This window comes from Mycteria americana, chromosome 3 (genome assembly GCF_035582795.1).
Source record: "Mycteria americana isolate JAX WOST 10 ecotype Jacksonville Zoo and Gardens chromosome 3, USCA_MyAme_1.0, whole genome shotgun sequence".
NCBI lineage: Eukaryota > Metazoa > Chordata > Aves > Ciconiiformes > Ciconiidae > Mycteria > Mycteria americana.
This window is the reverse complement of record NC_134367.1, coordinates 88,386,814-88,400,917: the sequence shown is the minus strand read 5'-3', so window position 1 is coordinate 88,400,917 and position 14,104 is coordinate 88,386,814. Positions and strand designations below refer to the sequence as shown.

The window sequence follows — 14,104 nt, the reverse complement described above, 5'->3', positions numbered from 1 at the left end:
GCAAGCAATGTGAAAAGCTGCTAGTTTTCTTCCAACAGCAATATTAAATCAACCAAAATTAAAATGTGGTAATTCTAAATAAGTCAACTTTCATGTGGAATGAATATCTGAAATTTATGTCCTCTTGCTTTTTGAATTGTCATACTACCAGCTTGACCTTATTTGAAGCCAATCCACAATCTAAGAAAAAATAAATAGAATAGCTTCCAGTGTTGTGTGTCACTACTGAGATTATATATTCTCCTTTAGTGCTTCCCATTCAGAGTTGATATAAACATCTTTGATACTTAAATTTCCCACAGTCCTACTGCCCTTTTGTTGCTTGTATATCATAAATATACCTTCTTAGGATTCTTAGCAGTGTTTATTCCCCAGACAGGTATCTTTTGGCTGTGTCGTTTATTAGCTGAATAGAAGTTTCTGTAGAGACACAAATGAGGTGTTCACTGAACTATAAAGTTGACTCTGTTTAATATTATGACAGATGTCTACAAAGATACAAAAAAAAGGTGAAACTTCAGAGAAAAACTCAGTCTTTCCTTATAAGATAGCATTGGAAAAGTAGTATGTTTTCAATTTTAATCAAAGTTTTAAATTGATGTGTGCAGCCTGAAAGGTGGCAGCATTAGGTCAGGGAAGAGCATCAGTTAAGACCGCTTTTATATGTTTACTTTAGTAATTAACAGTAGTTCACATCGTGATATTGCTGATTTTTGAAAAGGTAAACCCCAGGTGTTACTTGTCACTTCACTTCTTCTTGTGTTTTTCACAAAACTATATATGGATTTTGAGTTCTGTGTGCATGTGAACTATTGCATGCTTCCTAAACTTTTCCCAGGTTGCTGCATTGAAGTGGTTTGCTGCTTCTGTTCAGGGGAGTGGGTGTATATTTCTCTTCCCAGTCTACTAGTCTATCATGGTCATCTTTGTTTAATGTTCATTTCATTTACCTGCATTATACAGTCAAAATTCACTGTAGCTTTTATAAAATACTTTGTTTTCAAGAGTGACAAGATGCCATCTTCTCATGAGCTACCCCAACATAATAAGCTAGGTATTTTTAAAAGACCGTTGTTAGAAAAATCTACAGTAGAAATAGCTTCTGTCATAAAAAGTTTTATCAGTTTATTTATCAAAATCAGGGAGAATTCTGTATCAATGTAAAGGTGAAAATCTGAAAGTGATTAATAAAGCAGTCAGATACTTTCAAAACAAAATCATGGCTTACTAAATCAATCAAGTCTTGTTACTATGTAAGTAAAGAATATTATTACTACTGTTTAGGATTTAGAGTTCTGGATTTTGTCTGTATCAGTAAGCTTATTACAAAATTTTTTTACTGGACTATTTAGAGTATACTTTAGGAAAATCTGAATTGCTTTATAAGTGGTGTAATCTTCTAGTATATATAGGAGTGTGTGTGTATATATATCTCTCCTATTATATATAGGCCACTACTTAGTACATCCCCATTTTCCCATTAGCATCTTATAAAATTATGCTAATAACTACCAACACATGAAGTTATTAATAATATTATTTATTATTTTTTCTTTAGATAAATGTATTTAAAACATCTTTGAATAGAATGTGTTACTTGTATGCAATATATAAAAATGGAACGTAGCAGAAGCTTTTCAGTCCAAAGCATGTAATTCCTGAATTTAATTTTGTTTCTGGAAAAGTCAACACTTCACTTAATTTTAGCACTTTTGGAAATTACTAATGAAGTGCCTGACAGAAGTGCCTCAAATGTGTGACTGTGTTTTACTTCAGGCACATTTAGTCAAGGCATACCAGTGATTTATTTTCTTCTCTCCGTGGACCTAGAAAGACTGGAAAATGAATGTTCATTACCAATATAGGGTTGGGGTTTTTTCCTCTTTTACCAGAAGACTTGTTGCTATCAAGTGTTAAAAATGTTCCATGGGTCTTCTCATCAGAGTTCAGTTAACATTACCACATTGTAGATCACTAAACATTGGCAGCAGAATCTTGCTTCTTAAATCCAGCCTACCAAAGAGAAAATTATTTCTGTATTTCCCAAATCTTTTTGAATGTTCAGACATACATGCCTGTAAAAAGGGGGCAAAAAAAGATGCAGTCAGTGGATTTTTTGTTGTCTTGTACTTCATGTGGATGAATTGCAACAAAATTGTCAGAGCTGTCAGCAAGTCCATAAATTCAAGAATCTTTTTTAATCCTTGATACAGTTAAGTATTTCTTACTTTCAAATGAAAGGGCAAGCAGATAAATGGAACGTCTTGGATGAGAATTACCAGCATTGAAGTAATTACCAGGGTGTTTCTGTGGTAGAAGGCTTGATAACTGACAACACTGTGAAGACACGTGAGGCAGAATTAGTAATTTTATGGTACAGGCAGTGAAAGATTTAATCAAGGCACTGAATCATCGAACAGTAGAGTGTGATCAATAAAAACAGAGAAGACCAAAGACCTTTTTTCACAATTGTGGAGGAAAATTGAAGATAATGTTACAGAAGGAGCTGTGTATTGGGAAAACGAGTAACAGGATCAGACCTAGTACAAAAGTGCTAAGCTGCAACTTTAAAATTAAGCATTGAGTCAGAACAGAGAGACCTTGACCAACTAGTTGTGTTTGGCAGCTCTGCTGGCTTGCTGACCTAGCTGTCATTGCAAATAACTAGCAGATAGGTTGATCAAAGTTATTGAGGTATCTCGGGGGGGTGGGTGGGGGAAGTTTTGAGCATGGAGAGAAAACAGCCCTTAGTATTACTGCACTACTGAGCACCAAATTTCAGGATCTTTGAAATGGATGAACCTTGAGAAGACAATGCATCAATGAGAGTAGAGTATTTTATAAGAGATATGCTTAATAAATTCTGTCCTCAGATCTTAAAAGTGAGATTATGGCATCCAAATCATTAAACTTGCCAGCTTAACGTGTTGTCAACACATTGTACTTCTCACAGAGTAGTCACTAAATTAGGTTTGTCTGCTGATTATTTTAGCCAGGGATTTGGAAGATTTTCTAGTTATTGGTACTGATATTCACAGTCTTTGGTGTCTGAGATAACTAATTGCACAATAGCTTTCAGAAAGCTACATAAACTACAATGACATTTTGGGGCTGCATAATTTATAAATAGTGTTAAAAGCATATATGTGCAAATGTATAGCTAGCTTAATGGGAAGTGTGCTTGGATATTGCTTGTCATGAATCATACAACTTCGAGATTTTTACTGTTAAGCCTACAATAACTTTTTCCCCATATTAATGAGAAACCCGTTGATAATATACAAATAAACAACATTTTAAGGCCTTAAAATTTAATGGTCTTAAAAAATGTAGACGGGTTTTATGGTAGGCAATTGTTATTCATGTCATTTCAGTTAGTGTCTCTGAAATGTTTAAGCTTTTACAAAATTCAGTGTTTTTGATTGAATGTATAATTTAAGAATCTTTTCCTAAAAAGTGTGGGTGGAAAAGAGGACCTAAGACTAATATCATCAACATATTTTATTTAAGCAAATGCTTCTAATCTAAATGTTTTAATACGAATTAACATGATAAAACACTATTTTGTACACAGAGAAATCCAAGCTTCTCCCAGACCCAGATCCTGATGTTGAAACTTACAGTGGTAGAGTACTAGAAATCGAATATGTTTCTGATATTTCACTTCTCATTCAATTTTTAGTTTTTAAATATATAATTACATATGCTCATTGTACAGTGCTGAGTTGCTGGACTAGCTCACTTGAGAGATTTTAAGATAAATTTTGTATTTATTTTGATGCATATAATTTGAACCGCGACAAAGAAACAAAAAATTGATGATAAAATGTGGGCCCAACTCATAAAGCTCTTTGGACGTCGGTCACACATTGCTTGCATGCTGTTGGTGGGGAGATGTGCTTTTTCTGCTTATGTTCTACTTCCCTGAGATCAAAACAAGTTTGAAACCTCTAAAAAGAGAACAGTAAATGACTGGAGAGACATTTTTATTTTCATCAATAAAGTTAGAATATTAAAAAAAATTAGTAGAACTGGACATGATTTGAAGTCCACATTTAAACCTACAAAATTTACACAAGTATATTTTTGCTTTGGGTAGTTAAAAATGCATTATTTATGTGAGGGAAGGGATGTAAGCTTATACACCAATGTCATATTCTACATACTGTAATCTTTGAGACCATTACACAGATCTTTTCTCAACTAAAAATTACTTTCATTATTTGTTCCTTAAATTCATATTGATGTATACTTCATTTGTAATGTTTTTTCAAATGTTTCAGGAGAAATCATTAATATTTCTTGCATTTTTCTTATACTAAAACCAATATACATTACTTGAATCTCTTATTTTTAAATTACCAAAAGGTGATCACACACTTTTAAAAATTTCTACAGTAATTATAGAGCCTCATGAATGTCAGTGAGTTTGGGGGACTAAATCCCCTGCAAGTATTTAGCAGGTTGTCGTGATGAGCATTCCTTTACACTTAGTGATATCTCTTCCTGCTGGGAATGTTTGAGGACAGCATATCTGAAATGTATTTTCTAGACTTTAGTAATTCATAGGGGGAAGAGAGCCTCCTTCTTAGTTTCAGTTGTCTTATACTTCAGGCTGTCTTCAGCAACATGGCTCTATATGCTTTATGTGCTACATGTGAGAATATATGCTTTTTGCTCTGAGACAGCTGTTTTTGTAGATGTGCTGCTGATTTTTGTAACACAGTATTAATTTTAACTTTTTTTTTTGTAGTAAATACATAATGCATCATCTAGGATTTTTATGCCTTCCATGCTTTCCAAGCATGCATTCCAGGCTTGGTGCCAGCTCCATCCTTCCTTCACATCTCTTCATTTTTTTGTGCATCACGTAAACCTTGAATGAAACTTGGGAAAAAATCTGCAGAAAAAGTGCAATCTGACTATATACTTAAATGTTAATGAATTGGGCCCTTGTTTTGTAATACAGTTTGCTTGAGCTCGTATACAATTACTGGCTTTTACATCTTATTTCACTCATCATTATACAAAGAGCATCCGTTTTATGTTTTTATTAATCAATATTATTTAACACAAATTTTGTAGCTTTCTTTTTAAGATGTAAATAAACCTTTCGTGAGGTATCTGGGGATTGATAATGAATAGTTGTGTATTTTTGTGATGTTACTGAAATAATACTGTTTTTCCTTATTAAAGATGCAATAATAATTCTTTTTTAATAATTAAACTAATTTAGTAAGTGCAAGATGGAGGCGCTTTCCTACAGATTATGCTTCCACCTCAGAAGATGAATTTGGATCAAACCGTAATTCCCCTAAACATACCCGTCTACGTACCTCTCCAGCCCTGAAAACCACGCGACTGCAGAGCACTGGGACAGCAGCTCAAAGTAGCAATACATTCAAGCACAGAATAAAGGAACAGGAAGACTACATTCGTGACTGGACTGCTCACCGAGAAGAAATAGCAAGGTTGGTTTTAAAGGAGTGCCTCTAAAATAACAAAGATTTGTACCCAACCAGTTATACATGTACATACATAGGAGAAAGAGAGCTGATGGATTTTCTGTATCATTCTACTTACCGTTTTCATTCCCTAACTGAATGGGTAATTTAAAATTCTTCTAATGAGAGGCTGGCAGACAGAGCACTCATGTTACCAGCACATCTCTTTCTAATGGAAAATGATAGTCATTTCTGACTTACGATAGCCAGATCCCGGAATATGAACTTCTGGTTGCATTAGTGGGACTTACAGAGGTACTTTGTATAGAACTCTTAGTTGCTGATGGTGTATTTCCTGAGGCTGAAGTATATCTGATTTTGTACTACCTTTACGTTCATATTGAGGTAAAATTTCAGATCGATGCATAGGTGACAGAGAGAGGAAAAAGTGATTTGGCAATGTGAGAGACCATGTTCTCATTTTCATTTCTGGTTTATCTAGACATTATTTCATATTAGATATTTTCTGATTTAAATCATACATATCCATCACTTAGATGCTAGTGTTCAGCTTCTGAACCTTTTCACAGAATTTCATTTGGAAGCCTAAACAAGAAGAGTGTTTTCCTTTTAAAATTAATCTTAACACTGTGGTCTCACAGATGTGAAGCATTGTGTTTTGCTTAGTGTGATTAATTATCTTTTGTTTCCTCTTCTGGGTAATATTTTTCAACATTTGTTTTTCTAGTGTAGTCTGTGCAAAGGGAAGATCCTTAAGGGAGTCTGATAGCATCTTGATAAATCATGAAATAAACATCTTCAAAGGCATCTTCCTAAAACATCTCTTTCTTTCCAAGATTCTAAAGTTAGAGGTGGATATAGGGAGGAATGTGTGTATATGGGGAAAAAAATTGAGGATAGCCATAGCATAGTAGTTCCTCCTTATATAAAGTGCTGCTGAACCTCTGCTTCAGTGAAACTTCTTGGTACATTTTGCTCATGTAGGAGAGATTGACACTGGAAGTAATTGATAATTCAGTCTAAACTTCCTTGATGGTTAGGTTTGCAGGTTTTTTTCTTCCCTTGGGCTTCTTTATTTCCAGTGGAAGTGGTAAGAGGCTCAAAGCAGTATTGCCAAATTTGTGGTTGTGTATAGAAATTTCACACAAACTGCATTAAGTGAACATATTTAAGGTTAAGAAAACTAGCACTCAGCAGCTGAAAAATGCCAGACTACTGTCATCTATTGTCACGGCTTCCAACGCCAGTTTCCTTGGGTAACCTCTGCTGAGCCCCCCTGCTCTAGGTCACTAGTTGATCCTTTCTGTGCTTCTGTATCTCTTTGTACTGATTCACAGTATTGCTCTCTCGGCTTTAAGTTTAACTTCTGTCCGTTATAAGGTAATTTTTTTCTCTGCTCCCTTTGCCTTGCTAACCATAGTGTCCCCTCTATCATTGTCTACCCTGGGTTTTTTTTCCTTCCCAGCCCTCAGTCCAGCCTCTATGATCAGAGTTCCTTCAACTCTGTTTAGAGTTTCTAAAAAAGGAAAAGATAGTTACATGTTCTCATTAAACTTGGTTGATTTCTTTTTTTGTTGTTGAATAACTGATTTGATTAGGCAGGTGTAAAGATAAGTATTTCATAAAATAAATGTGCAGCTGAAAGTAGTGTAGAGACTGTATGACAGACATTTCCTTGCATCTATGTTACCATCATATTGTATTTTAACTGGTCTTCCAAGATTGACCCAGTTTGCACTTTTCACAGACTCTACAATTTAAATGTGTTAATACAATTGAAAATTGGAAAGAGGTGTTTAAAAAAACTTAATGCAATAACTAAATTTGATCTAAAACCACTTTGGTCCATAGGGAATATACACCTTCGGAATAACGGGAGCTTCACATGTATTTTATTTAAGGATTTTAAAGTATCATTAAAAATAAACTGACTCAGTGTAGGAAGTGTGACATAGTAGACTAAGCAGAAAAATGTTTTTGGTAATCCAGCAGTTCAGAACTATTACAGATTTCTTAGAAGTATTCCTATTTCACAGTGTTTTTTCTAATACTATGGGTATTCTTTCACTACAGGTAAATAAGAACTAGAGTTCCAAGCTGTTGAAAAAGGTGCTCTCCCCATCCCAAGCCCCGTGTCCTCACCTTTTCTCTTGCATTGGAAACTGTGTCTGTCCCTTATGTAACTGTGTAGCTGCAGGAGTCTGCTCACTGAGCGAATCTAATAGCAATGTTTCCTGGAGCGGGTTGGGGAATTTGAGGTTTATTTTAGTTTTGCCTCACTGAATTGATTTGCCTTGTATGATAGCTAGTTCTGGTGCAGGCAGCAGTAGAAATCTGGAAGGCAACCTATAGTTGCAACAGAATAGTGTGTACCTGAGGCCTAAATCTCTTGTCCTTGATTGTATAAAACATACTCCTTATATTCAAGCAATACTTTCTGTTTCTAAAAGATAATGTAGAATGACTTGAAAACTTCATTTGTGAAAAGTCAAGCCCAACTCTTAGCTGGTTTCTAATTTTCTTTTTCATAGTGCTTTTTGTTTAGTGCTCTGTCTATATTGTTTCTATACAGAAATGTTACTGAGTACTGACTATAGCTTACTATCACATTGAAACTAATTCCAGATTTTGTTCACTTGACTAGTGTTTGACTATGATGATTGTCTAAGAAGTTGCTTGCCATCCATGTTAGAGTCGTTTATTAGGATGTTTTCAGGATTCATTTGAATTCATTTTTATGTAGACATCTGACATTTTATGTAATTTTGATTGCTTGGTATGAACTGAGTTGAAGTGGCTGTGGCATGTTGAAGCATTCCTGATTTCTGTGGAGAGTTAAGTCTTAGTTGATTGATACTATTTTTTATTATGATGTTTAATGACATTTGTCTTCTGGAGGATTTACTGATAATTGAAATTTCCTGGTTTTTATTTTCTTCACAACTATTCATTAAATACCGAAATTTGTCCCAGGAAGTCAAACGTGATTATTAGCAACTTCTCTGTTTAAGAAAAAAAGTGATATGGTTGTGTGAAACAAAGGAACTAGGTGCTCTAGTATCTCTACTACTTAAAATATTAGCTCATACCTTGGAGTTTTAATGGTACGTATATATAAGAACACGAAATATAAATTAAAATTGACCCAAAAAATGTAGTAATTAGGTTTAATTAATTAATGTAGTAATAGGCACTTACCCTATTTTAATTTATTAAAATGAGCAATTGACTTGGTTTCTGCTTTAGTGTTCCAGTCTTGATAGTTTGAATTCATAAATACTGTCTTGAGTGGTCGTGGGCAATCGCTACATATTCTTCTACAGCCTTATTCCAATTATATGTGTATCTGTGCTGCACAAGGTTGCACTTTATTGCGGATTGCTGATGGTTAGCCACAAAATCCAATGTTGAAATTTGACTGGAAATTTCTCTAATTATGTTTGTCTTCCTAGTTTAAATTCTGCTCACTCAGTCTTAAACTATCTGTAGGTCAATGGTGTCCATTCTTTTTGACTTCAAGACAAAGTGAAAATAAAGAGCAGAAGGAAGCTCAGCTTTAACAAGCACTGGTCAGCACAGTGTGCATCACTGTCACATGGCTGTGCAACTCCTTCCAGTTAAGTGGTGGGTGCTGCTGTTCACAGAGTCCTTGGTGGTGCAGAATTAGCACTGTGACTTCTATGCCTTTAGTCCTGTCAGACAGAAGTATGAAAGGGGATCACTTGGCGGGCTGCTCTGAATTCTAGGTCTTCTGAACTGCTTGATCTGAGCTGGAGATTCAGGATGCTATAGTTAGTAGAGGGCTTTTAGCTTTTGCTTTGGATTTTTTTTTCCCCCCCTCCTTCTTTTGGGGTGTCCTGGGGAGGAGTAGCACAAGCAAAGCTAGGCAAGCTTCCTCCCTCTGCTGAGCAGAATACAGAGCAGAGCTATTTTCTGATGTGGCAGATCAGAAGAAAGGAAAAGGAATCTTCAGCTGAGAGTTCAGATGTATTTGTGTAGTGCTATCATATCCAGGTTTTTACAGGCATGTTCTGTTTTTCCAACTAGCAAGCTTGTCTTGATTAAATTTGAGGATTTAGGGTACTGGTCTGGAATTTCAGACACGTAAGCAGCTTGATCTGAGCAAGCTGCGGGGCTACTAGATAATCAGAGGTCCTGAAGAAGTTCTTTGCAAGTAGATAAACTGAGGTATAAATTAAATGTGTTCTGGACATTTCAGATTTACTGCATATACACAGGTCATCTGTGCAGTATTTTCAGCATCCCATGTGTTGGATTTACTGCATGTTGCACACATCTCTGCCTGGGAATCCTAGAAAGAAAACAAGGATACTCTGTCTTTTGAGATTGCCTTCTACTTTCTTCCTCTAGAAAGGCATGTTAAAAGCTTCAGTTAAAAATTTACTTTTATGGGTCTACAAATAAACTTTCAGTTTAGAAGGGCATACGCATTTTCATAGCACAGTTATCAGGAACTAGAACTTAGAAGCTCAAAGGCTGCAGGCTGGGCTCTACTGGTCCAGAAGTATTTGTGGGGGAGAATGTAACACTCTCTTTATTACTAGGATCAGTCAAGATCTGGCCCTCATCGCACGGGAAATCAACGATGTAGCAGGAGAGATAGATTCAGTGACTTCATCAGGCACTGCCCCCAGTACCACAGTAAGCACTGCTGCCACCACCCCTGGCTCTGCCATAGACACTAGAGAAGAGGTAGGAGATCTTCATGGAGAAATGCATAAGGTTCTTCCTTTTCTTTATTTCTTTTGCTTTTAGCTTTTTGCATAGCCTTTTTTAGTTATTTCCACTCAACCCGTATGCATGATCTCTACATTGTTTTTTGAGTTAAAGTTCCTTTATGTTTCAACAAACAACCCAGAAATTATTCTATGAACACAGCTTGCGAAAAGGATGCATACTATCTGTCTGTCTCTTTTTTTCCACGAAACATAGGACAAGATAGTTATTTGTTTCTTGCTTGTCTGTAGCCTTAGATACCGTTGAATAGTATCTAAGTGCATTTAAAGATACTAGTGTGTATGCACAAATATATATAAATGTATACATTTAATACTTTGCATAGCTATTAAAAACAAAAAAGTCCCTCTTTTCACAGGTGACATTAAAGTTTTGTCTTCTGAACACTGAAATACTTGGGTACCATCAGTTAACAATAACTTCAGATTTTCTTTCTTAATAACTGACAAAAACTGCTTTGAAATAAGTTTGCCTTGTGCTTCTAATAATTCTTATTTTCTTTGACTATCTCTGGTGTGCTGTTCTATGAATATATTGACTAACTTGTTCTAGTAACCATCACAGGTCTAATGCTGGTAAACATGTTAATCTGAATTTAAATCATCACTTTCTACCATATTACAATTCACCCTAATATGTTGTAAATGTTTACTGCATTTTTTTCTTCATAGTATTCCTTTCAAAATACATTTATTCATTTTTGTGTGCATAAAGTTTGGTTAATACATTAGTTTACTGTGTTTAGTATAATGCTGTCTTTTTCTGTGGAAAAAAAGATATAAACAGTGATCAGAAATCTGAGAGTTGTGTGCTCAGAAAAATTGTAACTGCACTCACATAGATTTTGGTTTTAATTCTCGTGGACTTGTGGCTAAACTTTAAGGAAGTTAAGTGCTCATTTTCTCAGATCCAGTTAGATCACTCTGATTTTTATATTACTAAATAATTATTTTCTTCTTCAAAAAATACTGTACAATGTGTATATACTACTGCAGGTGGCAGTATCTCCTTTAAGTAGGTATAGGTGTTTCTGTAACACTTTGACTAATCTGGAAAAAAAAAAAAATTTAATAGTACTGTACTTAATTCCACAAATATATTCCATTAATTGAAGGAATAACTTATTCAATACCAGTTTATAGGTAACTATTATGTTACCTGCCTGTAAGCAAAATTTCTGTGGGGTAGTCTAATTTTGCCATGTGTGTCTGGTATTTGAAAAAAAGACGTTCATTTTTACAAGGTATTGTTACGTAAGAGATGCATCATTTTATACTATGCAAGACAACAGAATGATTTTTATTTGATAGGCTTCTTCTAAACTGTTTCAGAAGGAAAAAAATGTTAATCTGATCTTGCATGTATCCAGTAGGTTTCATAAACTGCGTTTTTCTTTAACCCCCCCAGTTGGTTGACCGAGTATTTGATGAAAGTCTCAATTTTAGAAAAATCCCTCCACTAGTGCACGCCAAACCACCAGAGGGGAATGGTCGGCCTAATGATGCTAGACCTCAGCTAACAGATGCCCTCGATCCCCCAACAATTACCCGGAGAAGGACTTGGAGCAGAGATGAAGTGAGTAGACAACAGGATTCTCTCTAGTAATGTGTCTATTTTAAGCTTTTACAGTTGTCTCCCCACTTAATATTCTAGACACGATCCTTTCTTTCCTACCTGTAGCAGGTGGCATTAATACTGGAAAAAAAATTGTATATTATTTAATTTGCAAAGTGTTCACGTATGATTGTTTGAATATGATCCTAATTAAAACACAATTATGATTTTTTAAATTTAAAAAATATTTCAAAATATATGGAATTGTTTGTATTGAATTCCCATTAAACTAGTAATATCCTTTTTTATTGAAAATTTATTGCAGGTTATGGGGGACAGTTTGCTGTTATCCTCAGTCTTCCAATTTTCTCGCAAGATAAGACAATCCATAGACAAAACAGCTGGCAAAATCAGGTGGGTTTTTAAAAATTATTGTTATTACTGAAAATGTTCTGCTCTCATCAACATTCCTACTAGTAGAAGAGATGTATAATACAGATAGAGGAAATGTATTTAGTAGCAACTTGTATTTTTAAAAAAGCAATGTTACTTATGGCCTTTTTAGCATTCAGAAATATTTAGGATTAATAATTTTTCCATTATTGCTTGTGTGTATTTCATATTATATGAAGATAAATATCAGCAAAGTTTACATGCACAGAACAATATCCATCATACTTCCAGCAGAGGAGCTGTTCCAACACATGCAAATGCTGTGCAAAATCTACACAACCTCTATGCACGTCTTGTAAAACTCCCTTCCTTAAGAGCTAAGGTTAAAATGTTGCTGAACTGTAAAACTGGGCTCTGTATGTTTGCCAAGTTGTTGTAGGGATCACCCGTTTTAGGAAGAAAAACATATGGTGGTACAGAGGAGAGTACTTTCAGTAAATCCTTCTGAAAAACAACTTGCCCTGGAGACAATGTGGTCACTATTGATTTCTAATTGAAAATTCCTGCTTAGATAGTTAGATTCCTGCATAAAATGTCATAGTAGCTAACAGGAAGTATAGACATGTCAAAAATGATAACATGTTGCTCTACCAACAGCTCCATTTAACTTGAATGAATGAGCATACAACCATTTAGTGACCACTTTGGTTGACAAGAATAAATGAAAATTCTGAATACAAAGTTCAGGATTGTATAATTCACATGTCCTTCTTCATGTCTTTGTGCAGTAAATAATTTTAAAATAGAGGTCATTAAAAATAAGAAAGTAATTTGGCTGAACTTCATGTAGAATTTTCTGAATGTGAGAAAATACTGTAATTGATCAGTTTGTCTAGGAAGTGTCAGATACTGAAATCTTAGATGGGTGACAGATTAATCACCAAATCACAAATTTACTTCCACATAGGGTGATGTAACTAGTAAAAGCAGCACAATACTAACATATCTGAAGGTTATATTCTTGTGGGAGTACCAAAAAAGGCTTGACCATAGAAATCAAGAAGAAAAAAAATATGCGTATAAATCGGTAAAAGCTGTAGGTTATCTGCCATTTCTAGTCCTGCTGTTTCTAGTACAAAGAGTGTCACTGAGTGAAGAATCAAGTCTTTAAAAGCCTGCAGCCCATTCTTATTATTTCTGTTCTAAGGGGGTTTGTGTGTTGTTTTTACTGGTGGTTACAGGTAATATTTGTGAGTACCTTATTTCCACTATCTTGGAACATGTTCCTGGGCTGATACTGATCTCATTTCTCTTTTTCCAAGTCACCATTCTCAGGCTGCAGGATTATAATATTGGAAATAGGCCGTTTGCTACCTTTCCTCTTTGGTTTCCCCAGATACATTCTTTTACTTATCATACTATTTTTACTTATCATACTGAATATCCTTAAACGAAAGACATAAATGTAAAATTTTACACATAAGTGTAAAATACTGAATATCCTTAAACGAAAGACATAAATGTAAAATTTTACACATAAGTGTAAAATTTGGATACAAATGAATTTGTGAAATGCAGGTGCACAATACGGTTACTCTCAAAAGCTCTGCCAAAACAGAGTTCAACTTCATTATGCAGAATTCATTACAAATTATGCAAAAGTTCACAACTTGTTCAAGTTTAATCAACCTCTGACTGCATGCTATCATTTACTTTAATAGCTGATCTCAAAAAAATGAGCAAATAAATACCTGCAAAGAGGTACTTAAGTGTGACCATTCTTTGAAAGTCATTTTAAAAGGCATTTGAAATTTGGAAATAGAAACAAAATATTACATTAAGTTTTGTTTTGCACATAATTCTCTGGGAAAATACAGTGACATCCGTAAGGAACTCTGCTTACCAATATATTTTTTTTTTCCTTTTAAAGCTGC

General features: G+C 34.7%; 1 protein-coding gene across 11 annotated transcripts in view; it reads left to right on the top strand.

The window, feature by feature from the left end:
- The window catches only part of CEP170 (centrosomal protein 170), a 106,458-nt gene that overhangs the window by 81,471 nt on the left and 10,883 nt on the right, over positions 1-14,104 (top strand). For 6 of the 11 annotated variants that reach the window (XM_075496005.1, XM_075496013.1, XM_075496003.1 and 3 more), the window contains 5 exons: positions 3,575-3,625; positions 5,237-5,471; positions 10,031-10,208; positions 11,631-11,798; positions 12,103-12,191. In XM_075496005.1, the coding sequence (XP_075352120.1) occupies positions 3,575-3,625; positions 5,237-5,471; positions 10,031-10,208; positions 11,631-11,798; positions 12,103-12,191 (721 nt within the window). The remainder of the gene's footprint in view (positions 1-3,574; positions 3,626-5,236; positions 5,472-10,030; positions 10,209-11,630; positions 11,799-12,102; positions 12,192-14,104) is intronic. The other 5 variants (XM_075496012.1, XM_075496008.1, XM_075496014.1 and 2 more) reach the window with 5 other exon arrangements.